We start from the raw sequence: 19581 nt of genomic DNA on the forward strand, positions 1-19581 counted from the left end.
TCCCAAATTAGACCGCTTCTCACCATTTTCTCCTCTAGCACCCAAGGCTTCTATAATAATCTCTTTGACTGATTTCCCTGTTTCCATTACAGCACCCCTACAGTCTGTTCACCATCAAGAAACCAGAATGATCTCTTACAAATATAAACAGGTTCACGTAATATCCCTTCCCCAAAGCCGGCCAGTGGCTTCCCATCCCACTTCAAATAAAACCCTAACACCTTGTCCCAGCCCATTACCTATCATTCCACTTCCAGTCCCTCTCTTGGTGACTCTGGCCTGGCCACACTGGTCTTGCTGTTCCCTTGACACTTCAAGTTCATTCCTGCCTCAGGGTCTTTACAGTTGCTATTCCCTCAACATGGAACACCCTTTCTTTCCTCAGCATTCCTCAGATCTTTGCAAGCTGCAGCCCCAAATCTCACATAGATTTCCTGCCCTACCCTCTGAAAGAAGTTTCCCAACTACTGTATCCAAAATGTCCTCCCACGACAAGCACTCACCGTGCTCTCTATCCCTTGCCCTGCTTTAGGTTTCTTCGCAGGCCTATTACTGCCTAGCAGTCACTTACTTAATAATTATTATTTCTCTTCAGGGCACCGCACAGGGAGCACCTGAGCATCTGGCAATGACTGGAGACACTTTTGACTGCCACAGCAGGGGGGTGCTGGGAGGGAGACTGGGAAGATGCTATTGGCATCTAGTAGGTAGTAGATACACAGATACTGCTAAATATCCTACATTGCAAAGGACAGCAACCCCTCACCCCCGCAAATTATCCAATCAATAATATTGAGATTGACAAACCTTGTTCTAAAGCAATATAGGGTGTGGCAAAAGTAGGTTAACAGTTGTTCATATAGAAAATACAATAAAAAAATTAATGATACAAGAATAAACTCTGTGCTTCGCATACTCACAATTATAAACCTACTTTTGCCTCACCCTGTATGAAAAAACTCCCTGCTCTCATGGACCTTATGTAAATACTGTCGTATTTTTAGTTCAGTACTTTCTCCTTGTTCATCAGTACCAATGCCTAAACAGAACTGGGACACAGCGTGAGCTCAATAAATATCTGCTGCATGAATGATGGAAAGACACAGCCTTCTTCAATCGAAATGAAGTTAGTGAAAGAATGCATTGACTCCCTAAAATATCCATCCCTCTCCCACCCCCATTAAAAATATATATATATATGTGTATATATGCTTACGACTCAGAGAGGGAAGAAAATTCATCCTTGGGTTCTGCAGTCTGAACCTTTACTTTTGCTCTTCTTGGCAATGATGACATCTGGAAGAAATAGAACATGAAATCAGCATGATTTGAATCACTTGAATGACTGATCATTTATTTTGTCTACAAAATGAGGTGCCATGCAAAACTAAAAACCCAATGGCTCTGCTGCTAGAAAACGCCATCAGTGGGGGGAAAAAGAGGGCTATTCATAAGCCCAAACACTGGTTTCCCCCCTTAAGTGGCTGCCAATTATAAGAGCATCTAACACCCTTTCAATGGTTTTAAAAGCCTGAAGAGTATGAGCCATCTTTAATAAAATATAAGCTCCTAGAGGGTGACACTTCATAGTTTTTCAGAATTATATGCAGGAGTAAACTGTTTTTGATGGTTTATCACACAACAAATTATAAAGTTCTTTATTAAACTATATCTATAAACTATATAAGAGATATTTTCCACCCTGGCCGGCATGGGTCGGTTGGTTGGAACATTACCTTGTATACCAAAAAGGCTGGGGGTTCAATTCCTGGTCAGGGCACATATGGAAGGCAACCAGTACATGTTTCTCTCTCACATCACTGTTTCTCTTTCTCTTTCCCTCCTTCTCTCTCTTTCCGCCTCTCCTCTCTCTCTCTCCCCCCCCCCCCCCGCTTTCCGGTATCTCTAAAATCAATATACGTATTTTTAAAAAATAAAGCTACCAGCCTTGGGTGGTATGGCTCAGCAGATTAAGTGCTGGCCTGTGAACCAAACAGTCACTGGTTCGATTCCCAGTCAGGGCACATGCCTGGGCTGCAGGCAGGTCCCTGATAGGGGGCATGCTCAAGGCAACCACACACTGATGTTTCTCTCCCTCTCTTTCTCCCTTCCTTCCCCTCTCTCTAAAAATAAATAAATAAACTCTTTAAAAAATAAAAGTAAAAATAAAGCCACTAGTATTTCACAAACTAGGTTTAAAAAAAAAGAATTTTTTTCCCTCTTCTATATCTTCTTATAGTATATCTTCTTCTGACAGTCTACCTATAAAGTTGACAATGTTGACTGACTGAATAAGCAGCCATGTTACTCCTAAAACAAGATAATCCATTCCCTTATAATAAAAAAAAAAAATCCTATAGTTATATAACAATCACTGAAGCCACTAAATATTTACCAAATTCAAAGGCCTAGGTCTAAAAAAATTAAGACAAATAACCATAGACATCATATGATACAGGAAATAAACAGATTTACTTTAGCTGATAAATTACCTAAACAATGTATGCCAAACCACAAAAACTCTATTAGTCTCTGACATAAACACAACCCTTGAAACAAGTTCCTAAACCAGGCATACATTATAACACCTCTGGTTCTACCTTCCACTCCGAGGAGAAACACTTCATAGAAATACTTGCAAAGGGTTGTCACAAAAGGGAGCTTATTCTCCCAGCTGCCACGCCTCAACTCAGTCAAAAAGCACTAATTAAGAGGAGAGTGCCCAGAAGGAACCAGGAGAACAAAAGGAAAGGTCTCCAGGAAGTAGAGAGAATGAACTTACATCTTTTCCTTCACCCCCTTTTTGCGATTTTATGTTTATGCAAAGCATTCTTCCTGAAATGAGTGCTTCTAGATACTGATCGTAAAGGAGTGGGTAACTGGTGATGTCTCTGTTGTATGTATTTCACAATAAAACAAAAACAGAGCAAGTTAGTGCACGATGGGGTGGCAGTTCAAACCAGGGCAGAAATGGATGATTCAGTAAGAGGCATTAAGACAACCGGCTACCACTCTGAAAGAAAAAGAGTTTTTAATTCCTACCACCACACCATGAACAAAAATATATTCCACACTGACTAATACTTCTAAATGTACAAAATAAAATACAAAATACTATAAAAAATAAAGACTATTTTCATGATTTTGAGTGGAGGTGGAAGAATAAAGGTTTTCTGAAGCATGACTCAATTCCCAAAGCCAAAAAGATAAACAGATTTCACTACATAAATATTAAAATCCCAAGTCAGCAGTGGGAGCCATTCAAAACCAAACCAATTTACTCTGTAGTATGCTTTTAAAAATGGTATCTCAGGAAGCAGTACCTTATACCTTGAAACTGAAGGTAAAGGGACTAAGACTGGGTGGAAGCTAAGACAAAGGACTACCTCTAATGTCCTACTCGGCTTCATGCTCTGGAGGCTTAACCTCTGAAGAGGGTGCAACAGAGTCTCTAGACTAGAGGACAGCAAGGACAGTTATGGGCACGGGAACCACACACACTGAATGCTAACCACAGAGAACTCCTGCTCCTACCATCTCATCCCCGTCATCTGCTTCTCCTCCCAGTAAGCTCCCAGAGAGCTGCCAGGCAGATCCTTAGCCTGTCGGGAGGAGAATGGAAAGGGTCTTCTCTGGAGAATCTCACCAGCCCAAGAATAAAAACCTGAAGGTGCACCCCAACAAAGAGCCAACCAGATCATCCACTCCCACCACCCCATGCTACAATGTACCTGAATTCAGAACATCCCCACACAGACCACTATGCACCAATGCTAGCTCCACACTTCAGCCTTCACAGAAATATGTTTAAAATAGGGTTAGACAAAAACTTGGCAAGCTCACGAAATTGTGATTACTCATTAAGGAAGACTGCCCTGAAAAAAATATTTCAAAGTGCCCCTTTCAGGCAGTCTAAGGCAGTTACCATAGAAAGATGAGCAGGGTATGAAGAAGTGGGAAAAAAAGTACAATTTTGAAAAGAGAGGTGAGAAAGGAGAATGTGCATGAACACATAGGCCAATTTCAAGCAGATCAGTTTAAGAAAGAGTATATATAGAAGCTAAGGACCTAGACATTATTCTTTAAAAACTGTCTATGCCAGGTGTACTCCCAGGGGTATGCAAACTCCAGTTTAAAGACCAATGTTCATAGGGACCGTATCTCCATCTCCATTTTCCAGCACTTCCTTGTGGTGTGTTATAGGATCAGTTAGATAGGATTTGTTTGGTTGGATGAACCAAAATTTCATCCATTTCCATGGTTTTCAATACTTTATCACCTACTAAACCCATTCCTGCCCCAGCCTTTCCCATCTCAGTAAATGGCACCACCATCCACCAAAGATGGATGATTTTTAGCTAAGCCAGAACCTTTGAAAGATTTTAACAGCTTCATTGAGCTATAACTGACATGCAATAAAGTGTACATGCTTAAAGTGTACATGCTTAAAGTGTACATGCTTAAAGTGTACAAATTTGGCCCTGGCTGGTGTGGCTCAGTGGATTGAGCACCCTCCTCAATGAACCTCAGCGAACCAAAGCGTTGCCGGCTCAATTCCCAGTCAGGACACATGTCTGAGTTGCAGGCCGGGTCCCCAGTGGGGGCACATGAGAGGCAACCACACACTGATGTTTCTCTCTCTCCCTTTCTCCCTCCCTTCCCCTCTCTAAAAATAAATAAAATAAAAAAAAAACTTTGAGAGTGTATAAATTTGATAAGTTTTGACATATACATGCACATCTGCATAACCAAAATAATGAACACATCCGTCATCCTCCAAAGTTTCAGTCACTAAGTGAAAGCCTTGCAAACCTTTTTTCCTTTCATCTCCCACATCCAGTCTACCAGTAAGTCAAATAAATGTTTCCTCCAAAATGTATCTTAAATCTCTAAGCTCTCCAGTGAGTCTTTAGTCCCCAGTATCTCTCAACTGGACTACTGTAATGGCCTTTTAACTGGTGTCCCTGCTTCCACTCTTGCCCCTTCAACCCCTTCTCCACATACCAATCCAAAATATCTAGAAAATGCTTAAACCCCATTCGATGATTTCCCATCCTGCATGTAGAGCCAAGTCATATTTCTTACCACTGCCTTTGAAAGTGCCCTGCAGGACTGACTCTGCCTACCTTTCTAGTCATCTTTACCCCCTGCTGCAGCTCCGCAGCCACAGTCACAAGCTTGTTCCTGGAACAAGCACGGTTCTTCTCCACCTCAAGCTCACTCTGCCTGGAGTACTATTCCCCCTGCGCATCTCAGTAGGCTGGCTCCTCATCTCCTCTTAGAGGTCAATACTTCACGCCTAAAACGGGTGCCCTGGAAACATCACAGGGCCCTGTTTACTTCCTTTATAAAGCACTATATAGCATAACCTATAATTACCCTTATTTATTGTCTGCATGCCCCGTGCTTACTTCATGGCAGTAGTCACCATAAGGGAAGAAACCACATTAATCTGTTTCATTTCTGCATCACACAGAGACTGGCCCTTAACAGCTGCTCTATAACTATTTTATTACGAACATAAGAATACATTCTTACAATGGTCTCTAGAGAGGAATATACATTTGTTTTCCCCATCACCATTAGGCAAAAATCACACATGGCATCATTGCTTTCCTACAGAAGTGATGGTACAGAAGAACATTCCTAGTCTTAGTGGCTTGAGATTTTCCAGTCTACCAAGCTGTCTTAGGGGGCACCTGAGTACATTCAAATCAGTAACTTGGAGGCTTCTGTGATGTTGCTAAGTGAGAAGGCACTAAACTAGAGCAAGTGAACATCTGAAGGGCGGTTCTCTCTATGGAGCATGTCCATATGGAGCCCTGCCCCACCCGCTTCACCCAGGGCGTTCTTCTTGCCTCTCTTTCTGCTAAGCTCCAGGGGCCCCTCTTTTGCCTCCGTGACTTGTTTCCTGAGCCCATTTGTTTCTTCTACAGCTCACTTCTTCTACCTCTGTGACTTTCTAAATAAACTTTGCTTGTATATAAAAAAAAATCAGGAGGGCACAGGGAAATCTGCATAAGATTAATATTAAAATAGAAAAAAAGCAATTAAAAATTTTAAGGAGAGCAGAGGGGAACAACTTTTTCAGAGCACCTAAAAGTTTCCCTAAAGGTACCATCGGAAGTGGTCAGAATGTCAGCATAAATGCCCAACTGAGTAATGAAAACGAAATACTAAGCCTAAAAGAGCCTCTATATTTTCTTTTCTTTATTTTTTACTTATTTAGGGAGAGGAAAGGAGAGAGGGAGGGAAGAGGAGAGAGAGAAACATGGATTTGTTGTTCCATTTCCTTTTGCTTTCATTGGTTGATGTTTGTAGGAGCCCCGACCAGAGATGGGTCCAGCAACTTTGTTGCATGGGAAGAATGCTAGCTCTACCCAGTCAGATCAGGCCAGTGAGTTTAAATGGCTTATTCAAAGGGAAGAGCTATGTGGCAGAAGGAATAGAACCCAAAGCCCCAAACACCAAGCCTAGCCTTGTTTGCCATTCCACATACATTACATTAATAACATGCTGTCACATGGGAGGTTGCAGGAAAGTTGCCTACAGGGTTTCCACTCATTCCTTTCCTCAACAGTTATTCAGCGCCTCCTATACAAGCCAGGCACGCCGCTGAGAATGCGGTTAATTCTGCCATGATCCGATAGTGAAAAGATGCTTCCTCCCCATCTCCAAAAATTTGAGCTATAAACACAATCTAGGTTTGCCTGGGCTAAATTTGTCCCCAAGCGTTAAGAGCTGCATTTTGACTGAGACGCGCCTGGGAGCTAGGAGAAGTTTTCTGGATGTAAGTTGGTAAATAGAGACCGCAAACTGTAAAAACGTCTCACTTTAATAAGGAACGTTATTTCCCAAATGAGCGCTCAAAACTTTTTGCATCGCCCCAAAAATACCGGAGCCCGAGCGCCGGGCTCACCCGAGCCCGCAGGAACAACGCCAAGGCAAACGCTCAGCTCACCTTCCCGCATCAAGTATCCGAAGGCCCGGGATTCTGCGAGTGGGACTACATCTTCCGGTTCCCGCCGGAAGTTTTTCAAATGCCGGAAGTCCCACCTTGCTTCGCCCTGACTGGCTGCAAAGTCACCGAGCTCCTTGGGCAGGTTGGAGCCAAGCTGGAGGGAGGCGAGGCTAGAGGGTGGGATCGCTGAGTTGGGGCGGTGGGAGGGAAGGCTGGAGGTATTGCAAACACGGGGCCGCTTTCCTATTTTTCTTTCTCTTAAACTGCTTTATTCCCTTCTCATTACATTCTTTGAATTTACGGTTGAAAAATGAAAAATAGTCATGTTGTATTCTTTCTAAAGTCAGTTTTTTCTAAATGTTATTTAATTTCTAGAGGTGTTTTACCGTATTTCATTAATTCCTAAGGCCCGAGGTAAGGTGTGCTTCGATCTTATGAAAATATTCAAATTTTCAGGTGAGGACTTCTGATAAACCCTCACACAGCCCAAGAGATTCACTTTATCTTAATGGAAGGGTTTAGTCCTACGGTCATCATTACCTTACTTGGGTCTCTCAGGCAGCAGCTTGGTGCGCCGCTTTGGACGCCTGGTTCTCTCAGGAGCTTAGTACTACATTTGTCTTTGAACCTGTTTCCACTGCCTTTACCTGATAAGGTACCCAACGCAAATTAGGGGTGAATACTCAATTAATTGAGGCAAATGCAGGTCCCGGTTACCTAAACTTCTTGGGCAAGAAGAGAAAAGCACTGCCCCATGTTATTTTCAGATTCTTTGAAAGCTCTAGTAACCTAGTATCCTAGGTGAGCCTTTATCCGGATCCAGTAATTTCCGTTCTCTTCCTACAAAACACAAAAGTAGCTCCTGTTTGATTTCAATGACTCCCAAGTATCAGCCCTCATTTTCATCTTTTAGGGCCCACTTTTCTTTTTCTTTTTTTTTTAACTGATCCACTTAAAAACTGTAAAGACCTTCCTGGCAATTCTTTCTCTGTGCCTTGAACACAATGTCTCAAAATCATCCCTCAGTAGAAATGAAAAATGACTTGTTTTTCTGGTGATGTGCTTTTAAACTCTAAGTTCATAGAAACAGTAAAAAAAAATAGATTGTACGATTAGGGAAATAAGGCTATTGCTAGTCTAGATTAGAATTCCACATACCACAACCCCATGGATTTGTTTAGAAGATTCTAAAAAGCGGCTTTCCGTGCTAATGAGTCATTTCCTGGGACTCTTGAGTATGGAAGAGCTGAGCAAGCTATGGAAATGACCCTTGAGTGGGCCTTACTACACATAGATTTACCCAAAGTGAACATAAATTTCACTGCATAATTTTTGCAAAGTATAGGAAAATAAGACTGTAAATTTCTATTCTACATCTAAGATCTGTGGTCAGGAAGAATCGATTTCTGAGATGGTTTAGATTTGTTTTTCCTTCTAAATTTGTAGTCTTTATGTTGCCTTTTACAGTAGTTTCAGACTTCCAGAAGGTCTGGAACTCCCTGCTCACAATTTCTAGTTCTAAAAGAGTACTAGTGCCCTGGCCAGGTAGCTCAGTTGGTTAGAGCATCATACTGATATGCCAAGGTTGTGGGTTTGATCCCCCATTACGATACATATAACAATCAACCAATGAATGCATAAATAAGTGGGACAACAAATTGATGTTTCTCTCTCTGTGTGTCTCTCTCTCTCTGTCTCTCTCCCTTTGTCTCTCTGTCTTCTCTGTCCTCTCTCTCAGATAAATAAATAAATAAATAACACATTACAGTCTGGAATTACGGAAAGGGAAACCAGGTCATCACAACGAACAATAGTAATTTACTATTTACTGTTCATCTACTTTTGATATCAAATTGTACTTATACAAGTTTAAGGTAGGAATAAAAAGGGTCAAGGTGAATCAATATTTTACAAAATCTTTTGACATAATTCCTGCCCTAGAGGAATTTACAAGCAAGACTGGGGACTCAACACAGTCACAATAGACAGACCCATACAAGATGGTCTAGATTGAAGGGTTAGGTTGCTAATGGTAGTAACCACACCGCGGAGTGAGGATGAGAGTAGGGATTGGCCAGCATAGTGTTGGACCTTGGTTCCCCTCTCTTCTACCAGGAATGTTTCCCTTTCAACTGGGGAAGAAAAAAGAACTCCTAAACTAAGTAACTGAGTAAGGTTTTAGACATCAGACATTGGGAAAAATAAAATCTGGGGCAGGGTCTGCTAACATTAATGTAAGTGGTGGCCTACTCTAAAGGTAAGTAAACCATTCAGAAAACATTTCCTCTGGAATTTTGCAAGAGAGCCACTCCCACTAAAAGCTTTAAGGGAAATTTGTAATCACTAAGTATAAACCAGGCCCCACCACAAAAACTGCCTTTTCTCTCTAGGACCTTGCCCAAGGTATTATTTGGATAAGTACTGAATGCCAAGAAATTCATGGGTTTAGCCCAGAATAATCTAGACACCCACCTGAAACTATGCAGTAGGGTTTTGGAGTAACAAAAACACGTTTTGGAAGTTATTTATTTTATTGCTCTGAAGTATACATCTTCTCACATAATATTCATTGGTATGTTACCTTTTTTATGTTACTGGCTTTCCAAGTCCTTTCCCTGTGGATTTCTCTCTCCAGGGAGATTGTAATAATAGTAATTTACATTCATTTATCATCTACTATGTGCCAGGCACTAAGTTAATGCTTTCATATGTATTTGTGTGTTTGATTCACATATCAGCTCAATGAGATGTTGCTACTATCCTCTTTTTATAAATGAGAAGGTCAAGCTAAATAACTCATCCAAAGTCACATAAGCAATTAAATTGCAGATCCAGGATTTAAACCTAGTACTCTAAAAGACATCCATATAATCCATATACCACCAACTTGAAGCAAAGATCTTTTAAAAAAATTTTTGTTATTTATTGATTTTAGAGGAAGAGAGGGAAGGAGAGAGGGGGAGGGAGCAAGTGGGAAACATCGATTTGTTGTTCCACTTATTTGTGCATTCATTGGTTGATTCTTGTATGTGCCCTCAGGGATGGGGTGGGAGGGAGTCAAACCTGAAACCTTGGCATATCAGTATGATGCTCTACCCAGCTGAGCTACCTAGTCAGGGCAAAGCAAAGACCTTTCATTTTTCCACTACGGTGGTTAGTGCAAGACCCTGAATCATGGAGATGCTGAAAGAAATGTTGAATCACTAAATACATTACAAAAACTGTTATCTACCCATTGAAAACATAATCAGGCTATTTTCCCTATTAGCTTCACACTAATTGAACTTCCATAAGAAAACAAATTCTTAATATCTGTGCAACTGTCTGCACTGAATTTTGCACCCACTAAATTGCAAGATACTTGGATCTAAGTCTAGGAACTAAGTGTTAGTCATATTGGTCTCTTCTCCAAATTCTCCCTTTACCCACACACTGCCTAATAATGCTTGACAAATGATAAGTACTCAGTAAAATAGCAGACTAACTCCTGGACTGAAGAATGGACCTGGAGTAAAGAAAACTTCTTCCTTGCCCTAGAAAAGTAATCTAAAGCTATTGCCACACAGAAAGTGGGCTACCATTTAAAAAATCAAGTGTACTCCTGGAAATTCAAATATTTTTGTCCCTGAGGACTCTAAGGGATACATCCTAATTCCCTTGCAGAAGCAGAGGGTCTGTTTCAGATCAGAGAATGCACTAACTGAAACTGAGCCCTATTTTATGAATTTGCATATTAGCCCTACCCATCCACTTTTGCACTATCAAAAACTCTCATTCTTAAGCCCTAAAACACATTGGCTTCAACGGGTTTCAATAATTCAGCCAGGAACTTGGAGATTTCCTAAAAAAATATGAGACTGGTAAGCAGAGGAGGGGCTGCCTCTGTTTCCCAAATAGAAGGGGCTTCCTGTTTAGTGAGGCCGGTAGAAGCGTTCCCAGATTTGGCCTGCCCTGTTACCTCTTCAGTCTGGCTGGGAGCAGCAGCAGCAGCAGCACTGCAAAGTGCTGGTCTAGTGGTGAGCACATTGTTAGAGCCCAGGGCAAGTCTGTCACCTTCTGTGTAAAAGAAAAAAGATTCAAGGGATTAAAATCCTGAGTTTTGACAAATATAGAATGGATCTTGAGAAGGCATAGGTTAATCCTGAGAAAATTCACTGTGCAGATTTTTCAAAGAATTGGATATTCGGGCATCATTCCAAGGAATTACATGCATTTAAATGTATCTTACGTGAAGTAGAACTATGGGACCGGCATATTAAAATAGAATGTAATTTTTATCTTTAGCTGAAAATTGAAATGCAGTTTTTCCCACTTATTTTTTAATTTTATTTACTTACTTTATAGAGAGAGGGAAAGGGAGGGAGAAAGAGAGGGAAAGAAACATCAATGTGTGGATGCCTCTCACACGCCCCCAACTGGGGACCTGGCCCACGGACCCAGGCATGTGCCTTGACTGGGAATCAAATCAGTGACCCTTTGGTTCACAGGCTGGCACTCAATCCACTGAGCCACACCAGCCAGGTATCCCACTTATTTTTTACAAGTCCTCAGAGTACTTTGTAATGAAGCCTACTAAAAGTAAGGTTTTTAAGAAAACTTCAGAATCATAGATAAAACATTTTATCTATTACATGGCTCACTGCTCTACTCATCACCTGTCTGGCAAATTCACTGGCTAAAAGTCAATCAGTTGCGTTCATGAGCAGAATTTCCTCCTGGTGAATTTATCACCCTTGAGTAGTGCCCAGGGACCACCTCAAAGGCCTAAAATATTCATTAAATAGCCTGAGATCCAAGCATTGAAACCCCAGGGGGTCATTAGGATCCTAATGATGGCATGGCTGCATAATGAGGCCAAATTTATTTTGTTCGTCACCACAGGGAGCCATGTCCGGAGACTCTATATATCATAATTAATACTTTGTAGCACCTTCGGTCCTCCTTCCAGCTTAATGAGCTAGAACTATCCTGTAAATGGCTGACTTGAAACACTTATCCAGAATGCCTAGAGTCAGAATTTTAATATCAGAAGCTTCACACACTAACTGGAATTCAAATTTGGAAAAGCATCATGTGTCATACATCCAAGTATGTGTATGTTGTTGTTTTAAGTCTGATTTATTGAGTATTATTTACATAAAGTAAAACAACGTTTTTTCCCGATAAATGTATACAACCATGTGACCATCACCACAAGCAAGATGTAAAACATTTTCATCACCTAAAAAAATGCCTTTTGTAGTCAGTCTTCTCCCCCATGCTCAGGCCCTGACAACCACTCCTGTTTTCTGTCCCGATAATTATACATTTTCTAGATTGTCATATAAACAGAATCACACAGTATGTAGCCATTTGAGTCTGCTTTCTTTTACTCCCTATAAAGCGTGTTAGAGTAATCCATGGTGTTGCATGAATCACTAATTTGTTTCTTTTTATTGCCAGTTAGCATTCCATCTGGAATATGGATGTACCACACATGTGGATATACCACAGTTGATCTATTTAGCAGTTGATGGACATTTAGGGTTTTTTTCCACTTTTTGACCATCATTAATAATGCTGCTATAAACATTCATGTACAAGTTTTTGCATGGACTTACGTTTTCATTTCTTTGGGTAAGTAAATAGCTATGAGCAAGACTGCTGATTGTATGATGAGTGTTTAGTTTTACAAGAAACTACTAAATTGTTTATTAAAGTAGCCGTATCATTTTGCATTCTCACCAGCAATGTGTGAAAGTTCCAGTTGTTCCACATCCTTGCCAGGACTTGATGTGGTTACATTTGTTTGTTTGGTTTTTTCTTGTTGCCATTTAATTGGTGTTTAGAAGTATCTCATTAAGGCTTTAATTTGCATTCTTTAATAACTAATGTAATGTGTTTATTTGTCACCTATATATCTTCTTAGGTGAAGTGTCTGTTCAAATATTTTCACAATTTAGCTGGATTTTTTAGTTGTTGCATTATCAGAGACCTTCACGTATTGTGGATCCTAGCCCTTTATCAAACGTGACAGTTAGCTTAAAGAGTAGTAAGTTATCACAGGCAGCTGCCAGCATCATAGCATAGAGAAAAACAATCCCTTCAACAGGCTAGCTAACAGATGATGTCAAAACCACACACATGAATTTTCCTGAAACCAACATCACTGCAGACAGAAAACATTCTTTGTAGAAAAATAACCTCATTCACAATGAGAGATGATAAAAGTATGAGGCTAAAATACATGAATTTATCACCCTAAAGAAATGCATTAAAATGGAGAAAGTGGCACCCCACAAGCTTTAGCAAATACTGTGAGAAGTTAAATGAGTCATAATGTTCATACAACCTCAGGGGTATTTTGTTAAGACGGCACCATGATCTGAGCGTAAGAAAACCCAGATAGTTTACCAAGAAACTCCTATTGTATCCTGTAAGTTAGAGAGTTTAGCAGAAGTAGTTATTGCAGGTATAAGGGCCTTCAATGACTTTGTGCCATTAACTTTGTCAGGTAGGAGACCCAGGTCTATAATTCCTGTAACTCTCAGGCCTATTTCTAGAAAGCATTAGTTAGTCTTTCCTAAATTTAAATACACATAAGAATTACTAGCAGAGCTTTTAAAAATGATGATTCTTACCTCCATCTCCCAATTTAAGGAGTTTAAGGTAGAACCTACATGTGTAAGAGGACACCAGGTGATTCTGCATATTACAGAAAGACTGGACTAATTCTTACTGTACCCTTGATTTAGGAAACTTAGAGGACTGAGCTATAGAAATATGGATTCTAAATATGTGTTTTTAGCCCTGGCTGGTGTGGCTCAGTGGATTAAGCACCAGCCTGTGAACCAAACTGTTACTGGTTGGATTCCCAGTCAGGGCACAGGCCTGGGTTGCAGGTCAGGTCCCCAGTGGGGGGTACATGAGAGGCAACCACACATTGATGTTTCTCTCCCTCTCTTTCTCCTTTCCTTCCGCTCTCTAAAAATAAATAAATAAAATCTTGAAAAAATAAATATAGTGTTTTTATGGCACTTAATCTTAAACTTACCCTTCCTACAGGTAGACAAGATATTCATAGTTCCTGCCAGCCATACCAACTACTGTGGCATAGTTTATTAATTGAAAATAGGCCACACTTACAGATTGCTTACTATTTGTAAGATACATTTTTTTTTGTTTTTAAGATAACCCTTTGAGGCAAACAGGTGATATACATAAATAAGTAGAACAAATCAATCTCCCTCTCTCCCCCCCTCATCTCTCTAAAATAAATAAATAAATAAATAAAACGAAAAGCCACATCAACAAAGGTGATAGCCTGAGAGCAAATAGTACTGATTAATCATACTTCATCTTTACCATCGCGGTCACCTTTGAACACCACACTGATTGTTTTAAATTATGTCCATAAGCACTTTGATGCTGCTCCCTTCAAAATGTGAGGCCAAATTTCCCTTCTTGAGTGTGGGCTGGCCTAATAAATGACTTCTATAGGATGGAATAAAAAGAACGTGTGATTCTGATCTTAGGACCTAAAACATAGTATGGCTTCCCTCTTGCACTCTCTTTTGTGTCGCTGTCTCTGGAGGAGACAAGCTGCCATGTTTTAAGGATACTCAAGCAATCCTTGGAGAAGTCTACATGAGACCCCCTTCCAAAACCCAGCAATGGCCCACCAGGCATGTGAATGCCCTTTCTTCAAAGCAAATCCTCCATTCCAGTCAAGCCTTCAGGTGATTGTGGCCTTCAAATATTTGACTCTTGATTGGGACCTCATGAGAGACCCAGAGTCAGATCCGCTCACCTAAGCCATTCCTGGATTCCTGACTCTTTCTTTCTGAAATGATGAAAATGTTTTGGAATTACATAGTAATTATGGTTGCATAGCCTTGTGAATCTACTAAAAAGAATTCACTGAATTATACACTCAGAAATGATAATACACACTCATAACTTTAAGCAATTGTTTAAAGGTAATTTGTTTCACAGCAAAAGATCTCTAATACACAATTTAGCTGACACTGACATATTTAAGTGTGTCCCACAAAACACAGCCAGGAGGGTACTAGGATCTGAAGCCCTATCACATGAAAAATGCACTTGATTGTTGGGAACCACCCTGTCTGGTTTCAGGAGCTGTAACCCCCCATGGCTAAGGCTGAGTGAGCGACCTTCAGACCATAAGCCACTAAGGAGACAAAGCTTATCTCCCTGACAGGAGTGCTGCTCCTGCTCCTTTTACTTCATTCATAACTGGCCCCCAATGCTTGGTCGGTTAGCCAATGATGGGTAAGATTCCCCAAGAGGGGAATGACCTAAGACATGCACAGTCACATGGGAGGCCCCCAAGGAAGGACTTGGGGGGCTACAGCAAAAGGGGGTAATGAACCCTCACCCCTCAGCTTTGACAAAGCCTGAGTCCTCATCCTGTCTGCCTGAAGTCTCCTAATCTCTTGGCTGCCTTACTTCCCTTGCTCCACCTAAGCCTGAAACAATGACAGAGGGTGGTGCAGCCCTGAGCTGGAAAGGGCGGGTTCCTCAGGTGATCAGGCCTAAGAAAGAATATGTAAAATCCTGTGAAACCTACTTTGTTTAGGATGCTCTCAATGAAATGATAAGGGTCCAAGCAAGAAGTAAATTTGTTCCTCAAAGTTTTACAGCTCTTCAGCTATCTGACCCTGACTCAAAATAGGCCCTCAGAGTTCTTTGTTATCTATTGTTTGATCCTTACTGCCTGACAATGATTAATGAGCTTATTTTTATTCCTGTACAAATGAACCCAATAAAAGCCCATTGAGGAAAAGGCTCTGGGTCCTTCTCCTTTGAGAGATCAGCCACCTTTCCTTCCCAGGCAGATCATGTCTTGGTAGACTTATTCTCACCTGCATCAGGCAGGGGACTCTGAGGGCAAATCTCCCCCACACTTGATGTATTTTGTATAGAATTGGGAAGTCTTATAAGGACCTGGTCTATGTGTAAGTATCTTCCAGCTGGAGGACATCAGCATCATGGCTGAATACGATATCCCTTGTTGTGTCCCACTCCTCAACAATGACTTGACATCCATCCATAGACAAAAGTGCCTTTGTGGGAGCTGTGGGATCTGGCACCATACACCAAGGGGCTTGGAAGGAGCCTCACCCTACCGGACAGTGGACACATAGACCTCAGTCCTGGCTGTGAGCCCTACAGTGGCCTGTGAACTGGCTTCAGCCCTCCTTGACCTGGGAGTCCTTGAAAAACGCTGTCTGAGGCAATTACCCACAGATGAGAGAGCTTTTGTGGATTCAAGTTTGCAGTGGGGCTGTTCCAGCACACTGTTGCGTGGGAAAGGATTAGACACATTGGGAGGTTAGTAAAGACTGAAGGAAGTGACTGCTATTTCCAATATAGCAGTGTAAAACTTCAAGGAGCATGAGCCATGGCTGGCAGCTCAGTTGGTTGGAGCATTGTTCTGATTGTGCTAAGGTTGTGGGTTTGATCCCTGGTTGGGGCACATGCAGGAAGCAACCAATGAGTGCATGAAATGACAAGTCAGTGTTTCTCTCTCTCTCTCTCTCTCATCTATCTCTCTATCTCTGTCTCTCTCTCCCCCTCTCTCCTCCTCCCTCTCCCCCTTTCCCTCCCTCCCTTCCTCTCTGTCTAAAAAAATCAATATATAATTTTTTTGAAACTTTAAGAAACATGAAAAATGTTTCCACCAAAGAATAAAAAAATCTTCTAATAATGGACCTCAACCACATGGAGATCTTCAACTTTGCTGATGAAAAATTCAAAATAACTGTTTGAAGAAAACTCAACAGAACTAAGAGCCATTTTTTGAAAATATAAACAAAATTGACAAACCTTTGATAAACTAATTAAGAAGAAAAGAGAGATTCAAACAAATGAAATCAGAAATGAGACAGTATGTCTGATATAGAAATAGAAAGGATAATAAGAGATTACTATTAATAATTATATGCCAACAAATTGGACAACCTAGAAGAAATGGATAAGTGACTAGAAACATATGACCCACCAAAACTGAATCATGAAGAAATAGCACATCTGAATGGACCAATGAGTAAGGAGATAGAATTAGTAATCACAAATGCTCCAAAAGAGAAAAGCCCAGGACCAGATGGTTTCCCCGGTGAAGTCTACCAAACATTTAAGGAAAAATTCACACCAGTCCTTCTCAAACTGCTAAAAAAATAGAAGAGAAGGAAACACTTCCTCATTTTACTGGACCAGAATTACGCTGATGCCAAAGCCAAATAAGGACACTACAAGAAAAGAAAACTACAGGTGAATATCCCTGATGAATATGGATGCAAAAAATCTCAACAAAATATTAGCAAGCCAAATTCAGTAATACATTAAAAGAACCATATATCATGATCAAGTGAGATTTATCCCTGGGATGCAAGAATGTTTCCATATATGCAAATCAATGAATGTGATGCACCACATTAATAGAAAGAAAGATAAAAATCATATGATTATCTCAATCAATGCAGAAAAATATTTGACAAAATACAATCTCCTTTCATGATAAAAACTCTCAAAATGGATATGGAAGGAAGATATGCATTGCCACTGTGACAATTCCACAGCTAACATTATACTCAATGATGAAGAGCTGAAAGCGTTTCCTCTATTATCAGGAAAAAGACAAAGATGCTCACTCTCACTGGCTGTATTCAATATGGTACTGGTAATCCAAGCCAGAGCAGTTAGGCAAGAAAAAGAAATAAAAGTCATCCAAATAAAAAAGAAAGAAGCAAAATTGTCTCTGCAGATATTATGATTTTTTTATATAGAAAACCCTAAAGACTCCACCAAAAATTTTCCTAGAACTTATCAATGAATTCAGTAAAGTTGCAGGATACCAAAGCAACATACAGAATTCCGTTGTACTTCTATATGCTAACAATGAAATATCTGAAAAAGAAATAAAGAAAGGGAGGCTCTTCCAGCCTATGAAGTAATGGACAGAACTTTTTTATGTGATTCCAGCAGACAAAAAAAAAGAGGTGGTTATAAGTTTGGATTCTCGTTTATGAAGCACTTCCTAACAGTCACAAGTGATCTACACGAGAAGTGACCCTTAAGAAGAATTAACAGAAGGATCCTAGCTGACATTTGATGGCACTGTCAGAAATGTTGTATAGGTTGCTACATAGGATAAAGGGTGTCCTCATAGGGACATCCAAAGGCATTTTCTGTCCACCCTAACCCTCACACTGTGCTATAATATACTGTTTTAGGTCACTCAATGGCAGCTCAGAGCGGACCACAGCTGAGCTATTGGGGTAAATGGATAGAGCCCTCCACCACCTCCTCACAGCACCTTGAGACCACCCAAGGCCCTTCCACCACTCCAGTGCCCGACAGCACCTGGCCATCTCCACCTCTCCTCAGCTGCAAGGTAAGAGCATCGTGTCTATCTCACAGGTGCTTCAGAACTACGACTAGGACTCAGAGGCCACCATCAATGACCAGATCAACCTGGAGCTCTGTGCTTCCTATGTCTACCTGTCCATGCCTTACTACTTTGACTGTGACGATGTGGCTTTGAAGGACTTTGCCAAATATATTTTCTTCACCAGTCTCATGAGGAGAAGGAACAGGCTGAGAAACTGATGAAGCTGCAGAATCAATGAGGTGATGGAATTTTTCTTCAGGCTATAAGGAAACCAGACCATGCCAAATGGGAGAATGGGGCTGGATGCAATGAGGTGTGCATTACCCCAGGAAAAAGTATGAATCCGTCACTGCTGGAATTGCATAAACTGGCCACTGATAAAAATGACCCCTGTTGCTGTGACTTCATTGAGACTCATTTCCTGAATGAGCAGGTGAAATCCATCAAAGAACTGAGTGACTACGTAACCAACTTGTGCCAGATGGGAGCCCCTTGAATCTGGTATGGCAAAGTACCACTTTGACAAGCACACTATGGAAGACGAGGAAGAGAACTAAGCCTCAGCTGGCTTCCCATAGCCATGGGGATGACTTCCCTGGTCACCAAAACAGCACGTGTATGTTGGAGTCACCTTGCCTCTTCTGTAAGTTGTTCCAAGTCATCCACATATGTGCTTTCATTTGTCCCATTCCTTCAGATAAAGTGATTTGGTATGCCCCCTAAAAAGCATTGTTCTCTCTGCATCACATTATGAATTGTTTGAGTTCAGGATCTCTGACCCATGAGGTATGCTGTGCAATGAGATGACAGTGCAGGGACCATGCATGTCAGTGCAGGCACGCATGATAGTGCTGCCACCATGAAGCTACTTTGGGGGATGTTGATTTTGAGCTGTTTATTAAAAAGATTCAGAAAGAATTTTGACCCTTCCCCCCTTTCCTACCCCCCTTTGCTGCTCTGGATTCAGACAGAGAAACCAGCTTCATAAAGAAAATCTTAAGATGCCACCCTGGCCCAATTTGAGTTCAGTGGTGAATAAGAGGGCTTTGGCAGGTGTCTGTTTACTAGATAACCCGTGTCCTGTTGTTTCTGAATCGTCTAGCAAGGATTGTCCTACCTTCTGTGTTCGCCTCTCCCTCAACTACCTGTAAGACACCCATTCTCACTTGTGAACCCTAACACCCGGTTTCCACTTTCTCCTCTACCCAAAAACGTCTTATATACT

The 19581-nt window shown here is 41.0% G+C and overlaps 1 protein-coding gene and 1 pseudogene across 2 annotated transcripts in view; one reads left to right on the top strand and one right to left on the bottom strand.

The window, feature by feature from the left end:
- SRBD1 (S1 RNA binding domain 1) overlaps positions 1-7047 on the bottom strand; it is a 186018-nt gene extending 178971 nt beyond the window's left edge. For both annotated transcript variants that reach the window (XM_028516493.2, XM_028516492.2), the window contains exons 1-2: positions 6962-7047; positions 1217-1296 (exon numbers count right to left, since the gene is read on the bottom strand). In XM_028516493.2, coding sequence (XP_028372294.1) covers positions 1217-1296 — 80 coding nt within the window. In that variant the 5' untranslated portion in view covers positions 6962-7047. The remainder of the gene's footprint in view (positions 1-1216; positions 1297-6961) is intronic.
- Positions 7048-17636: 10589 nt separating this feature from the next.
- LOC114498718 lies at positions 17637-18928 on the top strand (annotated as a pseudogene).
- Positions 18929-19581: the final 653 nt, after the last annotated feature.

Source organism: Phyllostomus discolor, chromosome 6, assembly GCF_004126475.2.
Source record: "Phyllostomus discolor isolate MPI-MPIP mPhyDis1 chromosome 6, mPhyDis1.pri.v3, whole genome shotgun sequence".
NCBI lineage: Eukaryota > Metazoa > Chordata > Mammalia > Chiroptera > Phyllostomidae > Phyllostomus > Phyllostomus discolor.